Source organism: Budorcas taxicolor, chromosome 17 (genome assembly GCF_023091745.1).
Source record: "Budorcas taxicolor isolate Tak-1 chromosome 17, Takin1.1, whole genome shotgun sequence".
Taxonomy (NCBI): domain Eukaryota; kingdom Metazoa; phylum Chordata; class Mammalia; order Artiodactyla; family Bovidae; genus Budorcas; species Budorcas taxicolor.
The window spans coordinates 7,327,377-7,352,576 of NC_068926.1; the positions used below are offsets into that span (position 1 = coordinate 7,327,377).

Here is a 25,200-nt window from a genome sequence, read left to right on the forward strand (position 1 = left end):
TGGTATAAGCTCTCTGCTTTCTCAAGCCTTGTCTGTTCCTTCTCACATACTCTCCTTTCAGGCCACTCCTTAAGTTTCTGTTATGTTCCCACTTCCTTCCAGCTCAAAACCCACCACACCATGTGGAAACCAGCCAGTATGAGAGATTTGGCTTTTCTAGGTAAAACAAACTAATCACCACCACACTTACTGTATCTTTAAACTTAGGAGCACTGCATATCTTAAGTATTGTCATGGGATAAATAAATGCCATATTTTAAAATAACTCCCTACAGTGCCTGCTTAAGTTGGTGCTGTGTAACCTATCACGAGTTAAGCATCATCCTTACCTCCTTAGAACACGCTGGGTGTGTAGTTACCAGTGCCATCAGGTGGGCCATGGCCCACAGCAGCAGACCCTGGCGTCTCCCTCTCTGTTCTCAGTTGCACTGTGACCTGGACAGTGAGGACAGAGACGAGAAGACTCTTTTAATCTCCTTTCTGTAACTCCGCTACATTTCCACTTAGAGATCTAGCCAAAAATTTGTCTATAATTCTTCTTGACAAGCTCTTGTTTCAGATTAACCTTAACTAAAAAGCATTCTCTGATTCTTTCAGGAATCTGACATTGCTGGTCAATCAGGAGGTTCTGGGCGAGGACCCCCAAGGTTGCCACCCAGGTAGGTAAGCATGGGAAAACCTCTAAAAAGTCAGTTAAAGAAAATCTAATGACTCCAAGACCAGACTTTTTTTCCCATGTCGTTGCCCTTCTATCTTTTTTTAGAAATAAGTCACAAATTTACCCAGGCCACTAGCCCACAGTCTGTTTCTGACAGCAGGTTGTAGGAATCTCTGTTTCTTGTTTAACACAATCTAACAACTCACAGAGCACACACACGAATCTCTATTGTTGTTGTTCAGTTGTTAAGTTGTGTCCAACTCTTTTTGACCCCATGGACTGCAACATGCCAGGCCTCCCTGTCCTTCATCATCTCCTGTAGTTTGCTCAAACTCAAATCCATTGAGTTGGTGTTGCTATCCTATTTTCAGAACTAGCTTTCTTCGTTTTAATCTAAATTAGAGTTTTAATAATGATTCCTAGGACATGAACATTAGAGTTTGTTTTTTCCTTCCTAATAATCTAGAAGATGCCATCACATCTCCATGATATCTTATTATAAGCTTTTCATCTCAGGCTTTGGTAGAAGGTGCTTAGTTTTCTGAAACAGTCATGGTGTGTTTAAGAGCAAATGGGGCCTTAGAGAGCTCATGATAGTAAATGCTTGTTTGTCTTGAACTAATGAATCTCTAGTGCAAGATAAGAAGAAGCTGGAACATCATGGCATTTCTTCTAATAATATAATGTTTAATGCAGCAGTCATTTGCTGAAAAATAGCATACCCTGCATGTTTCAGTAAATGGTGTTACATTAGCAGAAAGCTCTGTGTGTGTGTGTGTGTGTGTGTGTGTGTGTGTGTGTGTGTGTGTGTAAGAAAGGACAAAGCAGAACCTACTATCGATCAAACACTGACTCACAGCTGCCACATTGAATTTCAGGCCTGTAAATGGAAAAGTCATATCAGCTCGACAGCCTCCTCCCAAGGGGGCCCCTGAGAGACCACCTCCCCCTAAACTTCCAGCAACCAGAACATCAAATAAAAAACTGCCTTTTAATCGGTCTTCTTCTGACATGGATCTTCAGAAAAAACCAAGTAACTTGGCACCTGGACTCTCAAAAGCCAAGAGTCAAGTCTTTAAAAATCAAGATCCAGTACTGCCCCCGCGCCCCAAACCAGGACACCCTCTCTACAGGAAGTACATGGTAAGTGTAGCTTTTAAAAATGGTTTTGGTCCAGAGGTTTGTCCTAAAGTATATATAAGACCCCTATTCCTTAGAAAAAGTTGGTGAGACAAATGTATAATTGCCCCGTGATGCTAGAGTGCTTTAGAGAAGTAGGCTGTGATAAAACCTAAGTCTTTAAAGCACAGTTTCATTATTAGGAAAAACATAGGAAAAGGAAGCAGGGCAGACAGGGATTGCAACGTGCTGTCTAGGTTGACCAAACAGAAACTCTGAAAAACCTGACCCAGTAGGTTGTACTGATGGGAGTATCTGACAGATATTATATTCACATCTCAGTATAGTTTATATCTTATATCTACCTTGCCCACAGACTAAAATTTGAAGTGAAGTGGAAAGAAAGTTCTTATTAAAATGGTTTTTCCCTTATTTTACACTTTTAAAAATCTGATTATCATGGTCCATTTAATAGTTACCAGTTGGAAGTTTTCATCAATAATCAAGATCATTGAGATATTAATTTTATTCTCTCTGAATGTTTTTCTTATCCTGTGCCCTTAAGCCTTTGTCTTCGGAGTTGATGTGTTCTCTCTACTTTGGTCAGGTTAACCTGATGAAATCTACAGCAAATTAAAATGATAAGAAGCAGGAGTGTTGGCACTTTTTAAACAATTGTACAACAGTAGCTCTTAACAACAACAGCATTTATTCATTTCATATTGTTCTATAGTTCCATCATTGAGCTGGAAATTGTTCTCATTTTAAACCATTCAGGATTTTTTTCCCTCTGCTTAAGGGAATGGTATAGACAGAGATGAAGGAGCTAGGATATTCATATGTATTCATATTCATTTAAACTGATAAAATTTTAATTGGGATAGGGTTACTTAATAAAAGCAGCAGGTGATATGTTGAGTACTCATGAGTCAGACATTGTTTGAAGCACTTTATATATATTAAACGACTATTTGTTCCTCACGTCAACCCTGTGAAGTGGATACTATTATTATGTGTGTTATGCAGATGAAGAAAATAGTACTCAGAGAGATTAAATAGCCTGTCCAGGATCACAAAGCCAGTAATGGTGGAGCCAAGGTTTGGACTCAGACGGACTGATCTAGGCGCATGCTCTTTGCCGTTAAGCCCCACTAAGGAAAGATCACAAAGCCAGTAATGATGGAGCCAAGGTTTGGACCCAGACGGACTGGTCTAGGCCCACACTCTTTGCCGTTAAGCCCCACTAAGGAAAGAGCATTACAGGGCTTCGCTGGCGTCCAGTGTTAGGACTCCACACTTGAACTGCAAGGGGCGCAGCTTCAATCCCTGGTCGGGGAATTAAGCTCTCACAAAGCCCAGCCTGTGCAGCCAAAAAAAGAGAACGAAAGTCATGTTACTAATTGTAAAGTCTCTACTTACACTGGCTGTTCCATGTTAAGAGCCTCATTGGGGGTATCGAATTTTGCTTATCAGTCTTAGCATAGCTATATAATATTAATAAAGCATTTGAATAACTTAAAAGTGAAGTGAAAGTGAAAGTCTCTCAGTCATGTCCAACTCTTTGCGACCCCATGGACTACACAGTCCATGGAATTCTCCAGGCCAGAAAAGTAAAGAAATTAATAAATCAAAATGATGATATATTAGAGTAGCATGTCTCTTTACAAAGTAACTCCTTAAACCCCTCATCTGTCCTGTGGCTGCCCCACCATTAAATTGCCCCCCAGGGTCACCTCTGGCACCCTGGAGCTCTGACAGAGCTGCTGGAAGCCGCCCCACCCTCCCTGCCTCCTGGGGCTGCGCACTTATGCTCTGTGTCTTTGCTCCCAAGTGTAGCCTCCCTTTCCTTGTTGTACATGAGCTTGTGTGATCATCTCCTGGGTACACCTTTTGTACTGTACAGCCCTCTGACCTGTGCTCATCAGCCGGAATTTACCAAGGCAGGGAGCAGAGTCCTCTGGCCAGAACAGGCGACACGTAAAAGCCATTCTAAGATCAGACAAGGCTGAGTGACCAGGAATGACTGAGGTCAGGCAGTGAAATGGGCTTAAATAGACACTTGCACCAGAGAGACTGCACGGAGAGAGATTAAAGGCAGGTAGAAGCAGCCTGTCCAGTCCCTCGTCTGTCCCCGTGAACTGCAGGCTGTGAGGTCAGTGCCGAGCATTCGCCCTCATGATGCTCTGGGAACCTGGTGGAGTGGGCCTTCCCGGTTGTGACTGTGAAGGGGCACCTTAGGCCGCCTTCAGCCCCTGAGTCCTGTGTGCTCAGCCCCAGGCCCCCGAGGACTCTGCGTGTCCTGAGAAGCGGCAGCCCCGCCAACTAGATCCTGAGCTTGCGGAAGCTGAGTGAAGAGTTTACCTGCTGGAAGTTATGCTGCAGGCACATGTGCCAAATCCCCACCTGATTGGCCTCTTAGGACGCAGTTATTTGATTATGAATAATCCTTTATATTGGTTTATGTTCAAGCTGTCTGTGCCTCATGGAATTGCCAATGAAGATGTCATCCCGCAAAACCCTGGAGAACTTTCTTGTAAGGTAAAAGAGAGCTCCTTCTTTACTGACAAGTTTTTTTAAAAATTTGCTGGCCTCTGTTACTGTTTTACACATTATTAAATGCTTTAGGCTCCAAAGATTAAAATGTGGAAAAGTAATAATGTTTTATTAAATAATAATTGCTTCAGAGAGTGGTATTGTACCTTACAGCGTGGGGACGTCCTGGTGATACTGAAGCAGGCAGAAGGTAACTACTTGGAGTGCCGGAAGGGAGACGATGCCGGCAGAGTTCACCTGTCTCAGATGAAGATCGTCACGCCACTTGATGAGCATCTTAGCAGCAGACCAAACGTGAGGAATTGATAGTGTACCATTCTCATATCACACGTGGCAGCACGTTTCATAGAACTGTTCATTATAGCTCATCCTCAGGTTTTTATTAGCACGTTTATTTTAACCAGAGTAAAAATTACAGTAGCGTTTTATTCCATTTTAAGAATAAATTACTTCTAAGAGCCTTGCCACTGCCAGACTAGTCACTCTGACGCAGAGTGACCACCGCATGGCGTGCCTTCCTCGTATCACGCTGACTTACAGCATCCAGGACACGCAGCCGTTCACGTTCAACTGGTATCACGCTGACTTACAGCATCCAGGACACGCAGCCGTTCACGTTCAACTGGTATCACGCTGACTTACAGCATCCAGGACACGCAGCCGTTCACGTTCAACTGTGAGAGCTATTTACTTTGGAAATAATGTAAATACATTTACCAAAGTACGAGAGATTGGTTTTCTAGCAGAATGGATAATTATTTTACAGAGGGCCCTATAAAGGCTGACATTAAAAAGCTTCCCTGTGAGATTTAAGATGAGTGTAGACCTTGTTTCTCTGATCATAGCTCATAAAATAATGAAATGAAATGTTACAGCACTCTGAAGTCACTATTTAGGCCTAACAAATCTGTGGAGCCTCGGAGAATACAATGATTATTGAAGGTCATTTGTTGAGCAAGAAAAACGCCATTGAACAATTTACAGAGGCCTATTTTTAAAGAGCTGCTTAGGGTGTCCAGTTAAATTTTCACTGTCTCTTAGGTAATGCGGCAAACATGAAAAATGAGACCTGTCAGTCATTTAAGCCAAGTTGAAGTGTTTGGTTTGTCATCCATCCTAGTTTTTGTAATCTCATCCAGTTCTTGGAAGGCAGTCTGTCATTTGAGGTTTGCTAAGAAAGTAAAGATTCGAATTTTGGAGAGCAGAGAAGATATGTGCTATGCTGGCTACAGCTGGAATGTTGAAATTTCTGACTTCAGTTCACACGGGGAAAGTTCTTCTGTTGCTCATTTTCTCTTTGTTTTGAGGCAGCATTACCCGTCTGTCTACCCTGTTCTTCCTCTCTTTTGAACACACTGGTGGGTAGCCACGGGGATTGTACTGTCAGAAAGCTTTCCTTGATGAAAAATAGAAGCTGAAAAAATTACAAGTTGTTCTTTATAAACATTCACGGTTTTGTCACTTGGAGCATTACCTTACTCATGCTTGTGCCATAGACTTGCCGAAAGGTGACCACCAGTGACCCACAGCTGGTGAAACCCAAGTGGGGCCTGTCTTAGGCTCTGGGTCGTGGCTAACATTACCCTTTTCAGAAAAGTAAAACCTACTTGAAAGCCTAGTATGAAGGTAAATATCCCTCAAACTGTGTTACGCTCTCCCCTGCCTTGGTCTACAGAGGACACTGCACGTTATGAGCTGAGGCTGGGCTGTCCGAGCAGGGAGGCAGGGATCGTCACTGCGCGTGGCTCTCACAGCTGCGGGTCTCACTTCCCCTCCCAGCCCTCTCTGAACCTCATTTTATAGATGTGTGAAATAGATATGAGAATCCTCAGAGCTGATTATAGAATTGATTTATCGTTATGATTCCATTTATATGAAAGCTCAGAATGGGTAAATCCAGAAGGTGGATTAATGGTTGCCCAGGGCTGGGGGAAGGGGGAGGGGGAGTGATGGCCAATGGGTGGGAGGCTTCTGGAGGATGATAAATGCGTCCTAAAGTTAGATTGTGGTGCTGCTGCTGCTGCTGCTGCTAAGTCACTTCAGTCGTGTCCGACTCTGTGTGACCCCATAGATGGCAGCCCACCAGGCTCCCCCGTCCCTGGGATTCTCCAGGCAAGAACACTGGAGTGGGTTGCCATTTCATGCATGAAAGTGAAAGTGAAAGTGAAGTCGCTCAGGCGTGTCTGACCCTCAGCGACCCCATGGACTGCAGCCTTCCAGGCTCCTCCGTCCATGGGATTTTCCAGGCAGGAGTACTGGAGTGGGATGCCATCGCCTTCCCCGGGAGATTGTGGTCATAGTCACACAATTCTGTGAATATGCTAGAATTAGGTACACTTTAAATGCTTGAATTTTATGGCATGTGCCTTATATCTCAAAAATCCTTAAAAAATTAAATGAGCTAATTAATTTAGGTAATTTAGCACCTATAAGTGCTTAGTATAGTGAATAGTGCATAGTGGGCAAACAGTGTATATTAACTATTCTCATTACTCATTAGTATTAGCTATTATAGTCATACTAGAAAGAACTTTGAAATATGTTAGATTTTCCTCCCGGATACCCACTCTAATGGTGTGTTCCTACCCCTGAGTTGTTCCTGCCTCTGTGGCCAGCCCCGTTCACCTGCCCTCTCACCCTTCACCTGCCAGGCCAAGGTGATGAGCAGCATCAAAGGGACAGCCGTGCACAGGAGGCAGGGAGGGGGCGCAGGAGGCACAGGCTGCCTCCTGTCCCACTTCTACCCTGTTTGGCTGGTGTGTAGGCCTCGGTCCTTCTGCAGGCCCATGTTTATGTTTGGTGTGGGGTAGGCCTCTGATTTCACTTTTTCCAGATGTAAAGCCATCTAGCCTAACACCATCTATTGGAGCAGTCATCCCTTTGTCTACAGACGTAAATCAGAAAAAAATGAAAACCACACATATACTAAATTGGGTAAATAGTAATTTTTAAAGCCCCTCCAGGCTTGACATATCTCATAGTTCCTTTCCACAATCCCTGAAATTCCCATTATGCCCATTTATTTAAGAAAAAGCACTAAGCAGCCTCTAAGAAAATGTTGGTGTTGCTTTGGTAAACTAATACACCAAGCTGCCTTAGCCCTTCCTGTATTATGTTCAGCTGACATGAGAGGAGGCAGCGTGCCTCCGCAGCTGCCTTACAGTTGATTCAGAAAAGAGCTGTGCAAAGGAGCTGCAGGGCGGACGTGGAGGGAGTGGACCACGACCCCTGAGGTCTGAACACCATGGTCAGGAGAGGGGCAGGCCCTGGTGGGCAGGAGCCATTAGAGGAAGGAAGAGACGAGAAAGGCGCAAAAAGTCACTTTCATTTAAGAATCAAATAAAGTCATAATTCCAAATAATATCCATCAGTCAGATTGGATGATGAAGACGGTGTGGATGACAAGTGCTTGTCATTGAGAAACAGGCACTCTTCAAATTTGGCTTCTCCTCTGGCCAGTCTAAGCAGCTGGTTAGATGGGTGGAGAATATTGACTTCTCTTTGCTAATTTACTTAGAATTACTATTGAATAAACCATTCAGATTAAATAGAAAATCCAGACTAGGCATGGGAGGTAGCATTGGCTTTCAAATTAGGGAAGACATTCAGTTAAGTGGTAATAAATGAAATGGATTTTACTTTTTGTGAATTATACTTTGGTAAAAGTCGTTAGCTCTTTTCATTATAAAAGGCAAGCGTGTAAATTGCAGAACTTCCTTCTTTTTCCATCTTAATGAAGAGAGTACTTTTAAGGTCTTGTTCTTTAGGTTTAGTCCTGATCATAGTTTATGGAAAAAGCGATCCCTGAAAGGTAAAGAGGTAAAAATGACTACCTCAGGGTAGAATAGATACTGCTTTAAAAAACAAAAAACAACCAACAAAAGCTGAAGTTTAATTTCCTTTTGTTTACTGTCTCAGTTTAAGGAAAATGCTGGCTGCTGCTGCTGCTGCTGCCGCTGCTGCTAAGTCGCCTCAGTCATGTCCGACTCTGCGCGGGGGGGGGTATCATAATTGAGGGTTATTTCTCTTCTCCTCCAGCAGGGATTCACACCTTTTCCACTTGGTCATGATTCTCTTGTTTAGCTCAGCTGTGTGGTTTGCATCTTGTACTCATAATGTAATTGTGTCAAGAGGACCCCAATGAGGGGAAAAAAAGGTCTCCAAGTGAGTAGTGAACCCAGCATCCATCATGCACACTCCATTCACTGCTCTGTCTCTCCCTCAGGACCCAAGCTGCCCTCAGAAGCCTGTTGACAGTGGTGCCCCTCATGCTATCGTTCTTCATGATTTCCCAGCAGGTGAGGACACAGATGATACAGTGGTAGAACCTTAGGATCCGGTATCGGGCATCTTCCCAAGGTTAACCTCTCAAGGACATCTGTCTTCCCTTTCTGTACCGATGGGGCCCTGGACAGGTCATCTTATCCATCACCCCACCTTCAGGAAGAGTTGACTGCACCCGGCCATGCCAGAAAGCTTACCTGCGTACCTTTGCTTTTGAGACTCCCTGTGAGAGAGAGAGAGGAGAGAGTGTTTCCCTTACACAGGAACAAATAGCAACTTGCCTACCAGTTGAAAACTGTTTAACTCTTTCCCAACATAATGAAATTAATTCAGCTTTAATAAGTGAAGTTCTTTTCTGCTAAGGCTTGTAAAACCAACATATGTAGCTCAGCTATTATTGATGAAGTGAAAATATATGTTTTTGTAATCAATTTTTAAGTACCTTTTATATCCAAGGCTTCAAATAAATTCCAGATTTGTTTATAACTTTTCTTTTGTCCACTTGGTAGACTGATTTTTATTTCAGTGTGAGTAAATTTATATGCTAAAGAGCTGTAGGACTCCCTTCGTATTTTGAGATTGAAATGATTTTTAAGCATGGTTGAGAATCATATGAATATTATACCGTGTCTATAAAATTGTTTCACTGTTAAAATATATATTCAGCAGACGTTTATATTGGCACGGGAAGAATCATTGGCAAGCACAATGTTTTGTGTGTGTGTGTTTTTAACCATTCCCTATCAGTCAGTGCCTGGTAAATATATCTCATTTGATCTTGAAAGGGGAAACTCATAATAGCAATATCCAGAAAAAAAATATAGTTTAAAAGTCAATTCAATTAGTATAATCTGTTCTCAGAATCGGTAGAACGTACCACCGTGGTGGACAGAAGTAAATCTGTGCTGTGCTCTGCTTTATTCAGCTCTGCAACCAGGGTAACTGATCATACATCATTATAATTTTACCGTACAGAGCAAGCTGATGATCTGAGCCTCACTTCTGGAGAGATTGTTTATCTTCTGGAAAAAATAGACACAGATTGGTACAGAGGGAAATGTAGAAACCAGACTGGTGTATTTCCGGCCAACTACGTCAAAGTGATTGTAAGTAGGTTGTGCATGTTGAAATTGGTCACATATTCAGTGGAGTCTATGTAATTCACAGTTTGAAAAAAATAACCAGATGCCTAGATTCTTAGCTTCTGGTTCTGTCTCTTCCATTAATTCATTTAGTGTTTGAAAAATTCAGAAATAAAGGTTTCTTCAACTAAATAGTGGTTAATTATTACTGTATTATGGAGCATTAGAACTTAATGCTTAAATGCTATCTGAAATCCTAAGGTAAAAAGCTACTGCAGGTCCATTGGTGAATTGGCTGTTCTTGGAGGGTTGATAAGCACTTGAGGGTATATGTTAATTCTTTGAAACATTCAGCAAATAAGAATTAATGATACTGGATTGTCCTATAGGAATGTTTGTTCTCCGAGGTTATGGTACCACTTCTCTTTTTCTTTGGAGTGCCTTTTGTTATTGATTTCTTTCATTCTTTCCATTCCCATTTATTTCCATCTTTAAAAAAAAAATATATATATATATATATATATATATATATAGGATTTCCCTGATGGTCCAGTGGTTAAGAATCCACCTTGCAATGCAGGGAACAAAGGTTCAGTCCTTGGCCTGGAAAGATCTCATGTGCCTTGGGGCAGCTAAGCCAGTGCACCGAACTACCAAGGCCAAGCTCGAGAGCCCACGGGCCCCAACTGCTGAAGCCCACTTGCGAGCCCCGTGCTCCGCAGCAGGAGAAGCCAGCACAGTGAGGAGTCCGTGGGCCGCAGCTGGAGAGTAGCTCCCACTCACTGCAGCTAGCGAGAGCCCGCACAGCACAGAGACCCAGTTCAGCCATAAATTAACAGATTAAAAGATTCTTCTTTAAAAAAAAAAATTTGGCAATACTAAAGTACTTTCATTGGAGGGAATGGTTTCTCACTTAATAGTTTCAAATCTGACTGGGAAATATTATATTACAGTGTCAGGATTCTACACACCCTCACAGCCTAACTGGTGAAAGCAGAGCCCTGTGGTAGAGCCCTGAGTGTTAAGCCTGGGTGGCTGAGAAACACAGAGATGAAATAAGACTGCCACGCGAGCATTTATATCAATGGGAAGAGAATGACTCATTTGCTGATATAACTTATTGGTACCGAAATAGTTGAGCATTAACTGCTTATTTGAGAGGGGGAAGCAAATGATTTTCCATTACAGCAGAAACTTAGCAAACAGACATAACAGATAACCTATATTTTTCAAGTATAAATGAGATTGAGTCTCTTGAATTACAAAATGTGGGTCTTACAAGTTGTCTGATGTATAAATACCCCGATTATTTGGAGAAATCCAATCACATTCTCTGAATTAATATTGAGAACAATGCTGGCTCTAGCACTCCTCCTCATTTTTCTTCTGCCCAGTGTAGCAGTACTTTAAAAAGCACAGTTACCACACTGAAATCAGTCACACTGCATGTGCCGCATTATTGGTGTGTTATTTCTAAGCCTGCAAGTTTAAAAAATTGTTTTAAAACTTCAAACTTTTGGAATTCATCAAGAAGGGCACTGATTTATTTAATGTAAACCTCAAAGCTTTAAGTAGTTTTCCAACAGTGCATTATGGTCAAATATTTCATCACAACTTAGCTCTACTGAGCCTTGTAGATGAGGTGTTATATAACGTGCTCACCCCTAGATGCTCCCTGAGTGTTAAGTCCTCTCTTCCTTCCCTGCTTACAGTGGCCCAGAGTTGTGAAAATGGAGAGAATCACAAGTTTGATGAGAGGATTTCATTTGGGGTCATGGAAGTATTGCAGAATTCAACCAGCACTTCGGCTGGGTGTCTAGACAGCACCTATGCCCAGTTCCTATGCTAAGCCCTCCCCACCTGAGGTTTTCAATTTAGGGGATATGAGAGAGAGCGCCCCAGTTAGGGGGGAACGACATAATGTGCTTATTCCAGCAAATAAGAAGAAGATTGATTGGCTATACAAGGAGGGCCACATCACAAGTTGTGGAGTTTTTTCAAAACCCAAATTCTGGATTTCATACCTTTTTAGCATCTATGGTATGTTTTGTCGATTTAATACCTAGCTAAACTGGTTAACCTCCGTTGTAAATTGCTTAATTACTTAGCCTTAAATTTATCTTATGAAAATCTGAATTAATACAATTGTTGCCTTGATTTTTCTCTTTACTAGATTGATGTTCCAGGAGGAAATGGGAAACGGGAATCCATCTCATCTCATTGTGTTAAGTAAGTTTTACTTGTGTTCTTTTGCATGAAATACAAAGGATGTGAGCATTTATATCATAAAGAATTAAGAATCTTAAACACTTCAGATGCATGATTATTCAGATTCTCAGAATGTCTTTTTAGTAATGAGGAAAACGACTTGTTTAAAAATTCTGATGAAATTGCAGCATGCTGATAGTGGCAACCCTCTGTACCAATATAGGGCATATAGACAGCCACAGTCTGTCCTGGTGCTTCCCATAGCCTAACCTTGTCTGAATAGACAGGTTTCATCATCCATTGCATTTTGTGTTGGCCTTCGGTATTTATCTACCAACTGATTTCTAGAAAGTTCAAATATTTTTGTCATAGTGTTAGGGAACCATTGACCAAAACCACCTATCTTGACCAGGCATGATGATAACCACGTGAACAAGTTGTCTCACAATAGGAGGTCCCAATAAGAAGCATGAAAACTAACCAGGAGAATTTGGGAGAGGCCAAAAAAAGGAGGAGACGCCTGCCCATTGTATGTCCTATAAAACTAACTGGAAGAATTTGGGAGAGGCCAAAAGGAGGGAAGAGATGCCAGCCTATAATATGTCCTGCCAACCTCCCAGAATCCTTCCTGCTGAAATCCATCTTGGCTGAGCAATGCACACACCACCAGGAAGGACCCTGAGTCGGAGACAACCAGGAGACTCACCCCATTACAATAAAACCTGGGACTGCCAGCCGTGTGGCAGAGCAGTCCTCCTGGGTTTCCTTACCCTGCTGCTCTCCGCCCGGGTGCCCCTTCCCAACAAAGCTTCTTGCTTTGTCAGCACATGTGTCTCCTAAGAGAGTTCATTTCCGAGTGTTCGACAAGAGCCCACTCCCTCCTCCAACAACAGAAAATATTTAAACCTAATAGAAACAGGAAGTCTGCAGATCTGCTAGGTATTTTGTATTGTTTTGTTTTTGAGAGGACCTAGAAGAAAGTAAAGGAGGAGTTAATTTGGAGGAGGCTTCTTTTATGTTTGAAGACCAATTTATGTATCCTTTTACGCATCATTGTAACTCCTTTGTGATTTAAAACATTGCCACAATGCAACTTTATATTCCAGTTAAATGAGCAAATTAATAGAATTCAGTACCTCCTGAAGACAGTAAACCTGTCTTTGAATAGGTCAGACATAAGAAGATATGCTCTCTGAGGACTTCAGAAAATAAATGCAAAGGTTATCACAAATAAGAAAACTTCTGAGGCCACAGTAGTTCAATTCTGTGTCAGATTCAGCTTTTCTCCTGTTTTTAAGCAGTGTTTACTGTGTCAGCAGGTTGAATTTAAAGTGGGCTTTCATAGCTGTTGATCCATTGACCTGACTTAAATCAGACTTTGATTGCAGCCAGTACCAACCTTTTCTTTTCAGGCAATTGCCTCTCCTTAGTCATTGCCATTGAAACTTCCTTTCTGAAGCCTCAAATCGAAGGTTTGGTACACAGTCATGTCTTTGAGGGATGCAGTTTCATCTCTGTTTTTATCTTATTATCAGTCACAATTGCAGATCATTTAAGGATTGTTCCAATTCTCAGAAATGAAGCCTTTTTAAAGGAGATACAAAAATCATTTTAAAACAACAGTATTAGGTATAAGATTAAATGTTATAAGATAATGTGCCGAGTGTGTTTTCCTTGAACCTCCTAGTTTTGAAGACCATTCATCTATATACAGAACTCACTGATTCAACATGTCTTAAGCATCTACCCTGCCCAGCTGATGCCCATTGCATTTCTGCCATGGAAGTTTGATGTCTTGCCCTGAGATCCTCAGGGTTAACACTTCTCAACTCAGTGCGTTTATGACTGAGAGGGTTCAGACTCGGCCCTGGATTACTGTGGCCCAGGGATACAAAAACATGGAGACTGGGGAGATTCTGTCATGAAGAGGTGATCAAAAGATGCAACAACCTAAACCAACCACCAGCTGCCTATCTGGCATTCTGCATGTACTCGAAACTTGGCTTTAGCCTTTCTGAGTGAGATAGGCTCGTATCTACAAAGTAAGGACTGTCATTTAGAAATGTAGCTTATTCTTTTTCATGGAAATTGTAAATTATGCCTAATATATCTTGTTCCAAAGTAAATACAAAATAAATATTCACTGAAAGATTAAATGAGGGTTTCCAGGCATTTTGAAAGTTAGTACTGCCTAGTTTAACCCACAAATGTGATCTTCTTTCTTCAGAGGCCCAAGGTGTGTTGCTCGATTTGAGTATATTGGAGACCAGAAGGATGAGTTAAGTTTCTCAGAGGGAGAAATTATTATTCTTAAAGAGTATGTGAATGATGAGTGGGCGAGAGGAGAACTTGGAGACAGATCTGGAATCTTCCCCCTTAACTTTGTGGAACTCATTGAGGATCATCCCACTTCTGGTACAAATGTTTTAAGTGAGTATTGAGAATATGGTTTTTTATTGCGTACTATCCTAATTCAAATAAACCAGGTAATAGGTTAATACTTAAGTTGCATAATAATCCATATTGCCATAGTTTTTAAGGTAGAAGGAAAAATGATTTTTAAATGGTCTTCGTCATTTTGGGGATAGTCATTATTGTGGCAGTCTTTCTAAGAGCTGGTTTTTGTGTTTTAGGTAATTTGCAGTAGCTTCATATTTTTTTTTACTAAAGTCTCTCAGTCGTGTCCAACTCTTTGCGACCCCATGGGCTACACAGTCCATGGAATTCTCCAGGCCAGAATACTGGAGTGGGTAGCCGTTCCCTTCTCCAAGGGATCTTCCCAACCCAGGAATTGAACCGGGGTCTCCTTCATTGCAGGCGGGTTCTTTACCAACTGAGCTATCAGGGAAGCCGTTCATATTAGCTATCAGGGAAGCTTCATATTAGAGATGGCAAAAAAAAGAATCATCAACTTTTAAACAGAAATGGCCTGTAGAGTATAAGCTAATGCATTTCCTCCTTCAGTCTGCAGTAAAGAGAACAGACCCAGAGAGGGTGGTTTGTACTGGCCTGGCAAAGCTAGCACCCAGTATGTGAAGAGACTGATCTGGAATCCCAGACTTTCTACTTTCCTCCGAAAGATTTTCCCCAGTGCAGTGTGGTCTTTACATCTGAAGTTTTGATTTTTCTTTCAAAATATAGGCACAAAGGTACCACCAAAGACCAAAGAAGAAGATTCTGGTGCAAATTCTCAGGTAGGCTCCTTGAATAGATAACTGTGGTGAAAGCCAAGTTTTATCTCTGGGAGGACTATTAAAATCATAATTATCAAAAAAAAGTATTTAATTTTTTAATTCATGTAGCAGATATTTGAGGTAAATAGTTAGGTGATTAATCCCTTTCTTGCTCATAGAGTTCATCATACAAATGAATTAGAAAAACATACAAACACTGATAAAAATCAATGAGGAAAGAGACATTATTGGAATATTCATGAAAGAGATAGTATAAGTGGCTGATAGTAAAAAAGGTTTGTTTTTTTTGTTTTGTTTTTGGCTGCTCACCTTTGTTCCCTGTCCAGGTCTCAAACCCACCCTCCCTGTGTTGGGAGCACAGAGTTTTAACCACTGGACCACCAGGGAAGTCCCCAAGAAAGTTACTTAACCTTACAGTAATCAAAGAAATGCCTTGTAAGGAAACAGTAAAATTCAGTTTAACATATCTAGTTAGCCAAAGATTCAATACAACAGCAGCAAACAAGTAATTATAGGTATGTGATTGTTAAAAGAGAAAAAGTACAGATTATTATTATCATTGTTTTTATCTCTCACCCTAAAGATGAAAAATGAGACAAGGTTTTAGTCACAAGGGTGGTCATAGTTGTGTTATTATAATGTGAAAAAATTGGAAATAAGCTGAATATGGCCATTATTGGGAAAATGTTCTGAGGCCATGAAAAACTAGATTTGTAAAGTAAATGTCATGGGAGGAAAACATATAGTGAAACTGAATATACAGCATAAAAAGATGAGCAGGAAATGTACGTAAGTTGTTAACATTCAGTTTCCCTAGGTGGTTAACATTATCGATAGATGGGTGTTTTTCCCATTCTTCGTACATTTCCGAACTTGCCAAATGTTCAGGAACATTTGTATTATTTTTATAATGGGAGAGAGAAAAAATGTATTAAAATGTTTAGTGTTTAGCATGCCTTCAGAAGTTCAAACTGGACAGGAATGTGAGTGACTTCTATCGCTTTTTGTGACAGATTTTAGAAGAGTGAGCCTGACAGGGTCATTGTTTGTCACAACGTCAGGGGTCACTGGGCTGTGTCTCAATTCTTTCATCCCCCCACTGATTGTCAAACAGGAAAGAAAGTGACCACAGTTCTTGGAAAGGAAGTGTTCGCATGGTGGCCCCTAGTTCCCAGGAGTGACAAGTACTCTTCTGTAGAGTTGGTTTCTGAAGTGCAGGAGCAAGAGGACAGGGTTAGGGTTTTTGTCTGTTTATGTTGTTGTTTTCCTTTGAAGCCATCAACTGCTGAGAACTTAAGATGTGCCAGGCACTGTGCTGAGCAGTCTACGTGCATTACCTCGTTTGACCCCACGTGAGCCCTGAGATGAAGCTGAGGCTTAGCCTAGTGAAACGTCTTGCCCTGTGTTAACTGGGAGTGACAGAACTGGCTCTAAGCTTTTGATCTCAGTGTAATCCTTGCCTCCCTGCTTGAGCTTCTTGAACACAGGGCTCCCATCTGAGTTGGCAGAGAATCCTTGTCACAGAGCAGAACCTTCTTATGATGCATTTGCAGCAAAAAGCATTCTTGTTGGAGCAAGAACCATCACCCCAGGTGGTTACCCTGCCAGCTGTGGAGCGAACCGTGACTTGTAAAATTAGAAGTGTGGACTGATGGAGACTTGGGCCGTGGGGTCCGATAACCTCTCAGCCAGGTGGTGTGCTCACTGCTCAGTCGTGTGCGCACTTGTGTCCAACTCTTTGCAACTCCACGGGCTGTAGCCCACCAAGCTCCTCTGTCCATGGAATTTTCTAGGCAAGAATACTGAAGTGAGTTGCCATTTCCTCCTCCAGGGATATTCTTGACCCAGGGGTTGAACCTACATCTCCTGCAGTGCAGGCAGATCCTTTATTGCTGAGTTACCAGGTAAAGACCTGGGAATTAACAGACTGCCCATTCTGACCCTTCCTAATTTAGGTAAAGAGCTTCACTGAAAACTATATGCTTGGAAATTCCCTGGAAGTCCAGTAGTTAGGATTCTGGGCTTCCAATACCAAGAGCCTGGGTTCAATCCCTGGTCTGGGAATTAAAATCCCACAAGCTTGTAAAGCAATTATCCTTCAATAAAAAATTAATTAATTAAAAAATATCCCACAAGCTGCACCGTGTGGCCAAAAAAAAAGAAAAAAGGAAAATTCTGTTTGCCAGAACGTTTTCGTAGTGTCATAAATATTATATACAAATACGATAAGCTTTTCTCTAATTTTTTAGTGGAACTAATGTCATAGATCATGGGCGTCCCAGTTGGTGCTAGTGGTAAAGAGCCCGCCCGCCAAGGCAGAAGAAAGACACAGGTTCAGTCCCTGGGTCGGGAAGATCCCCTGGAGGAGGGCATGGCAACCCACTCCAGTATTCTTACCTGGAGAATCCCATGGACAGAGGAGCCTGGCACGCTACAGTCCATGGAGTTGCAGAGAGTCGGACACGTTTGAAGTGGCTTAGCACACACAATGTCATAGACCACAATGCAGAAGTCACAAATTTTATCACGTGTCATTTAGAATTTTAAGCAAAAAGTTACTGGAAGCTTATATTTCTGAAACTCATTAGTGACATTAGGTATTGAGTGATTTCAAGTGGCCCTCAGACTTTGAAATGTTATGACCCCTTAGTTTTTTTGCCACCACTTTTTAAGCTTTGTGAAAATTAATCTGAAATAAAATTTCACATTTCTTACCAAACTGATTTGTAACAGGAGAACAATCTTTGTGGAGAATGGTGCGAAGCTCTGCACAGTTTCATGGCAGAGACCACTGAGGACTTATCCTTCAAGAGGGGAGACCGGATCCTGATTCTGGAGCGAGTGGACTCCGACTGGTACAAGGGCAGACTGCGGGACCGAGAGGGCATCTTCCCCGCCGTCTTCGTGAGGCCCTGCCCAGGTACCACTGCTGCCCGGGAGGCTCTTACCCGCCAAGGGGACCCCAAGGCCTTTGAAATGATACAGATTTCTTGTCCCTCTGGCTGTGCTCCATTTCAGTTGTTTGCCTGTATTTGAAAGTTAATTCATAAGGTTATGCAAACTTTCTGCATATAATTTGTTGAAGTTATGCGGGGAAAAGAGATAAAGATACCTTTAATCAATAATGGCTAGTTTTATCTCCTGAATATATTTTCTATAATTTTGTTTCTGCTAAGAGTACATATTTCATCTTTTTGCAAGTTAAATTCAAAATTAATTGAAAATATTATGTCCTGGAAATGACAAGGGGATTTCTTAAAATGTTTGATTTGTGTTTTAGTCAATGTCTTTCTTTGTATTTGAATTTTCCGTGTCTTCATAGCTGAGGCAAAAGGCATGGCTGCTTTATCACTGAAGGGGAGGAAGGCCAAAGCCTTGTATGATTTCCATGGGGAGAATGAAGATGAGCTTTCCTTCAAGGTCAGAATGTGTATCTTTTTCTGTAACTGCATTAAGCAGCTGTAAATTTTGAAATGTCTTCCACTGAAGGGTGAACACTTGCATGGAGTATTGATCATTGATCAAGAATGAAAGGACCTCGGACCCTCGTTCTTAAGGATGAGATTAGAGAAGTGAATAGGGCATATGTGTATTTGCAGATCATTTAGGTACTTAAAGTCTTATTGATATTGCTAGACCCACAGTTGCCAAACAAATTCCTTATTCCTCAGCCTTATGACATGTGAGCTCACTAATGCTGGAGCTTTCACTGGAAGCCCTAGTAAAGGATGGTCCTCAGACTTCCCTGGTGGTCTCCCGGTTAAGATTCTGTGCTTCCACCGCAGGGGCCACATGTCCGACCCCTGGTTCAGGAATCAAGATCCCATGATGCCACGCAGCTCAGCCAAAGTAAAGAAGGGATGATCCCTTGCATGGCCCTTGCAGCCTGCTGCTGTCACGTCTTGAAATCAGCGGGGAAGTCAGGTGGCCCCTACTACAGCTGGCCTCTGCAGCAGTGCCTCACAAGGCCCTGGAGTCTTGTCCACAGAGATACTGAATAGATTTTAGGGTAGTGATCCCAGAAGATTAAGTTACTTTGAGGAGGGTTTTTTAAGAAGCCGAAAGCCTAACCTTAATCATAAACAGAATGCTGGCATGATCCTGTTTCCACATCCACAGGTGGATTGTGCTCAGAGGAAAGTACCCAGGGTAGTACTGTGGTATTGGGCCAGATGCTATCAGAAGAGTTGTCAGGCAGTGGGAAATTCCCCATCATTGGAGATACTCAGAGCAAGGATGCCACAGAGGGAATTAAAGTATCCAGGAGTGATTGGACAAGATGAGACTTAAGACAGTGGGTACCCACATTAGGTTTACACCTGTCTACAACAAAATGAGGAAAACGGCGATGGCTGGGGATGTGGAGGCTTCAGGGGAGTCATGGAGAAAGGTGGGCATGCTGAGATATGTCAGTATAAGGTTGCTAACTTTTCTGTTTTGTGATGGAGTTTACTTTCTTCTGAGAATTTCTTTTTCATATTAAAATGTCATTTCCATTATAAAATATTACTAGTAAATGATACATATTTCTTATGCAAAATTATAATTGGTAACCCTATATGTTTCTTTCTCTCTTTTTAATTTCTTCGTCCATAAAATCCAAATGTTTAGAAACTGTTGCCCTAGTCCTTTTCAATCTTGAAAGTCAATGGCTCAAAATTAATTCCTTTTATCCTCAAGTATAATGTTACTGCAAGTGCACCCTCTGGATTCAGACTTTTGGGGTATTGTTTTGGCCTTCATTTAGGTTATGTCAGTATAATCATCCAGAAAATAGGTTGTCTTCAGGCATTTTTACAAATGCCTGACTGTAAGCAAGATAGTTCTAGAGTCTTTTAGTTAAGGGATGCTGTACCATTTTCAGTATTGTTGATCATTAGTATTTTATTCAATATCCACAGAATATTAGTAAGTAAAACTTTTTTAAAACTGTCCTAGCTCTCAGAAAACAGATGTGGCATATATGTGTGTATGAATCAGAGCCAAGAAAAATAGCTTTAGTCAAGGATTATAGCTCAGGAACCAAAAGGAGCTTAGAACAGAGACTTTAGATGCCAGAGTCTTTACACATTTTAGCAGAGTAAACTAAATTAATGACATTAGATCGTCAGCATTTTCCATTAAGAATGGCCTTAAATCAAACCAGTTTTCCAAAGGGCAGTGTCCTAGGGCTACAAATAAATCCATTTAATCTGATAAAGATATCCTTAAAAGTAGCCAGGGTATTCTTGGACCATTACAGAATCTTAATTCAGGTTCCAGGAAATGGCTAGAAACCATAAAGAACAAAATAGTTTCAGGAGATAATTTGAAAACTTATGTCCTCATCTGTTGAGATGGTATAACTCACACAGGAGTGAGACACCCAGCCCTTTTGACTAGCCCAGTGAAGACAATCACGTGCTGAGTCAGGAACAGGGAGGCTGCGGTGTGATATTGAGGCCACGGAGGAGTGGAATGCGCCAAACGGCAGAGGAGAATGCGTTATGTGGAAGAATAGATGTAGAGCACAAGATGCTCAGGAGGCTGAGAAAAGGCAATGTTAGTAAGAGCCTGCCTAAGTAAGAAGGTAGACTGTATCATGTGGTGATCTCATGCCTAATGGTTAACATTAGGTTATCCATCATGATTCCTGGATAGGCCCGGGAATCACTCTAGATTTGAATCCTCTTTCTACCACTCACCGACATGCAGCACTGAGCAAGTCACATAATCCTCTGAGTTTCAGTTTTCCTTTTCTATAAAATAAGGAAATCTATAAAAATATTTATCAAAAATGGGGAAATAATAGCACCACTTCTAGGACTGCAGTATTGTTTAAATGAGTTAACTTTCACTATTCTTAGTTTGATAAAAAAGAAAATAAATGGGTGAACTCCCATAAAGCACATGGAAACGGACAAGGCACACGTACAGTGAGCATACAGCCCCCTCGCGCCACCAGGTCTCTGCACGTCGCCTGGGATGAGGCCTCCCCAGACTGCCCTAGTGCGCGCAGCTCACACTTTCCGCCCTCCTCTGCTAGCTCAGTTATTCGTCTCCCAGCTCTGGAATAAGGTCTTCCTTCATTGCTGTATCCAGTGCCCAGAATAGTGTCTGACACGTAGTGGGTGCCTGATAAATAACTATTATTTGGGGAAAAATTTTATATATATATACTATGTTAGCTGGTATTTTTATTTATTAAAGAATAATTTTAGATTAGGAGTGGTGAATTTGAGGGGCACAAAATACAACCTGGAAATGCAACAAAGGCAACAATGACAGAGGAATGGGGTTTGAGGAAGAGAAGCAGCTTAACGTGGGCACTCAACAGAAACTTAATAATTATTTTCAATTCCTGTTTTCCTACAGGCTGGAGACGTAATAACAGAGCTGGAATCTGTCGATGATGACTGGATGAGTGGAGAACTGATGGGAAAATCTGGAATATTTCCCAAAACGTACGTTCAGTTTTTACAAGTTAGCTAAAGGTGATGCTTGACTGTGCTCCCTGGCACAGAAACTCACTTGAACTCTCACTTTGACTATCAGATATGTTTTTGCACTATTTTTTTAAACGGAAAGAAATATCGATGCTGTATACGGTATACTAGAATTTTCTGAAAGCAGAAAACATCTTGATTTTGTAGTTAGCTTTCATTCCCATTAGAAACATGTGCATGGAAACCCACGCGCACGTTTCTACCAAGGAGGACATCACGCAGGAGCAAGGCAGGCAGACCCTCCGCCGGCAGAGCGTCTGGTGACAGGGCTGCACTGGGACACTCGCAAAGCGAACACTGCACTTGGACGTCTGTGTTCATCGGCGCAAGTAAAGCAACCGTGCTTCTTCCGTTTTCGCTTCAGTTTTAGAAGAGGACATTTGTTATTCTACATGCTGTAACTCTCAGGCGATGGTTGGTAACCTAAATTTCGTTTTTGACACTCAAATTAATTCCAGCAGCTTGAGAGCGTTACCCTTATGACCAGGGCAAAGCCTTGCTTCAGAAGGGAGCAGCTCATTGACTAGTGGAGCCTTGGTGAGCATGTGGGGAAGCCGCTCACAGTCACCAAATGCTCCTGTGCTGCCAGATGCTTTCCCTTGGTCCCAGTGTCTGAAAGTGGTTAAAATTTGATGCATAAGAACCAAAACCACCCTGAAAAGCCTTGCTAATAGAACTAACTCTTTCACATACCTGCAGTACTTCTTTCTTTCCTCTGTGTATACCTTATGTTAACAGGGTTATTATAAAGCACATTTTCTGATTCTGTAATCATTCTTTTGACAATTACTGGTACTCAAAGAAAAATTCATTTTCTTTGCGTTACCCCCAGTAATATATAAAAGCTGTGTCTTGTTACAGTGGTACATTATGAATCACATATATATATCTCAGAATACAGAGCAACTGTTAAGATGGGAAACAATGCCAAACCCGCAGCTCATTCTTCCAAATATAATCAGAGCTAAAAATAACTTGAGAATCTGAAGGCTAATACTTTCGGGGTTGTTCTTCTCCCCCCAGCTCATCCCTGCAGTTTTTAGAGTAAATAAAAAACCACTTTCCTGCTATGCATTGTTACGCACTCCAGGCTTAAGATGAAAGTCTTAAAGCTAAAAAGTGGTTCATTGTGAAACTGAATCAATTACAGCTTATGGGCTGAAGCCAAATATATTGGTTGAAGACAATCTTTCAAACAGATCAATGGAATAGAATTTCATTGGAAATGTAAAACACTGTCCCAACAATGTTCATAACTTTCTTCTGTTTTTGAGAAGAGTTTCATATGCTGGGCCACTTTTTTGCTTTTGTTGTTGTTTCCATTGTCTGAAAAGTTAGGCAGTTAAGTGATGAAACCATTATGTGAACACCATGTGGGGTTCTGTAATGGAGGAGAGACTTACCTTGTCTTTGATTAAAGTTCATTTCCCAGTATATGGTTACAGTTGATTTGGGGGTATGGGAGCTATTTTTTTTAACATGTTTTGGGTATAGAAGATGGAATAAAGAAAACTGGTCAAATATCACTCAAGAGTAATTTCATAAGAAATGGATGGCTTAAAGCATTGTCTCAACTAAATTCCTATTTGCAGCAAGCTTGTGTAACAGCAGGAAGGTGAGACTCGGGGGGACTGGGATAGGGCATGAAGTATATTTCTTTGCCTGTGTAATCTTAACATCTTACATCGAAAACCATGAAAACTTAGCTTTATTGGAGAAAAATATTCCTCTTAAATTTTGGCCTCTGTCAGCAGAATGATAAGTGCAATAGGTGTGTATCTACTTGACACTATAATAAACTGAACTGAACTTTCAAAGTCCATTTCTCTTACATACTAGACTGAGGTTTTTGAGAATGGAGATGATATCTTATCTTTTTATCTCCAGCTGTTTGCACCATATAGGCTCAATAGAGGCTTGTTGGTTGGTTGGTTGGTTGGTTGGATAGATGGGGATAACTTTCATGTAATAGTGATACTATTTTGGAGCCACTATGGTCCAAATATCTTTCCTCTTTAATTTACTGACAAAAAACTTCGTTGAAACAAAATTTGCAGTTATATGTCTTCCACTCCATCATGCTACATTTTTTGCTTGTCATTTATTACCTACTCGGCTGATGAGAAGTAAAAATATAGCATGGTGTAAGTTTTCTTAGGTACTTTCTTATTCTGTATACTGATTGACCATGACTTTTATACTCAGTGAATTTCATAGTGGAGAAATAGAAATGTACTCTTGCTCTTTTCAGGAATTTTAGTTGTAAACCTAATATTGTTCATCCAAGCCACTGCAAACTAGGATCTCCAAATCCTTTTCCTTTGGTGGGTTAAACTAGAGAAGTCATTTAATATGTTATTCTTACCCTTTTGAACACTAAAAGACCACAGATTTCTTTAAAAGATGCTCTAGCTTATATGACTGGGGGGGAGATTAATGTCATTTGTGCTCATGGAAATCACAGGTTTTTAATAGTCTGAAATGTTCATTATGAAAAAGATCAGCACATTTATCAGAATTTGTTAGAACTGGCATTTGAAAAAAATTTTATTTTTCTATAGGGTTGTTATGCATCATTACTCGTAACAATAATTGTTTAGTTTTTGTTTAGCTTCTTAAGCTTAGATAAATATACCCAGAAGGAAATACTGATGATATAGGCTAATTACAAAGAGATATTTGGTATTAATATAATCATTAGTGGTATATTCCTTTTAATTAATATCAAATGTAACTGGACCATATGATTCATAATTCAGTGCTATTTTGAATGTCATTAATTGAATCCTTAGCAGTGAATTTTTTCAGAACTTAATAGGAAATAATTTTCTAACCTACTCCTTTATACTTCACTGTAATTATGGGGTGGAGGGGAAATAGAAAGCCTAACTCAGAACATTACCACCATCTAGGGGCCTTTTACCTAACTGCAGGCTCATCCTGTTAAACCTCAGAAATCTGCAGGTCAGAGCTCAACCTGCAGAGGTTAAATGATTTGCCTAAGGTCATACAGGTATGGCAGAGCCTAAAGCAAAACCTATCTACTGAGTCTTGATTCAGAACTTTTTGTATTTGTTGTGCTGAAGTGATACATTTCTTTTTAGTAGTTAAACAAGTAGAATTGGTTTATTATAGAAAAGATTATAACTTCTCGAATATATATTATACAGAGAGTAAAACCTTGAATTTATTTCTTTGAAGAAGAAATAAAGATTTGTGCTGGGCTTCTCAATTTTTATGTAGGCTATTTATATTGATGTTACCTAAAAACTCAAACATGGACTGATCCATTAATGGGGACTCCTTTTTCTGTGTAGTAGGAAGTATTTGAATGCCTGGAATGTCAGATCTTGAAAAGATCTGCGTCTGTAGGGCTGTGCTGTTGGCAATAGCAGAGCAGTCTTAAACTAAGATTTTTATATACATGGAGCACAAAACATTGTCTTAGTATTTTGGACTCTAATAGATCAACTCAATTGCTTATAACTTATAAACTCAATCGCTTATAAACGTATAATAAGTTTATATTTGAGTCTGGGCCACATTCTGGATTTATTTTTAAGGAATCTTAATTGTATGTATACCAGATTATTTATCTTCAAATACTACAAATTAGG

At 40.8% G+C, this 25,200-nt stretch overlaps 1 protein-coding gene across 1 annotated transcript in view; it reads left to right on the forward strand.

Moving 5' to 3' along the window:
* Positions 1 to 23,403, forward strand: part of SH3D19 (SH3 domain containing 19) — a 108,114-nt gene extending 84,711 nt beyond the window's left edge. Inside the window, exons 11-22 of the mRNA XM_052654378.1 lie at positions 598 to 659; positions 1,537 to 1,801; positions 4,247 to 4,315; positions 4,484 to 4,624; positions 8,556 to 8,628; positions 9,590 to 9,720; positions 11,870 to 11,925; positions 14,132 to 14,334; positions 15,046 to 15,098; positions 17,832 to 18,018; positions 18,421 to 18,518; positions 21,453 to 23,403. Coding sequence (XP_052510338.1) covers positions 598 to 659; positions 1,537 to 1,801; positions 4,247 to 4,315; positions 4,484 to 4,624; positions 8,556 to 8,628; positions 9,590 to 9,720; positions 11,870 to 11,925; positions 14,132 to 14,334; positions 15,046 to 15,098; positions 17,832 to 18,018; positions 18,421 to 18,518; positions 21,453 to 21,569 — 1,455 coding nt within the window. The 3' untranslated portion in view covers positions 21,570 to 23,403. The remainder of the gene's footprint in view (positions 1 to 597; positions 660 to 1,536; positions 1,802 to 4,246; positions 4,316 to 4,483; positions 4,625 to 8,555; positions 8,629 to 9,589; positions 9,721 to 11,869; positions 11,926 to 14,131; positions 14,335 to 15,045; positions 15,099 to 17,831; positions 18,019 to 18,420; positions 18,519 to 21,452) is intronic.
* The last annotated feature ends 1,797 nt before the right edge of the window (positions 23,404 to 25,200 follow it).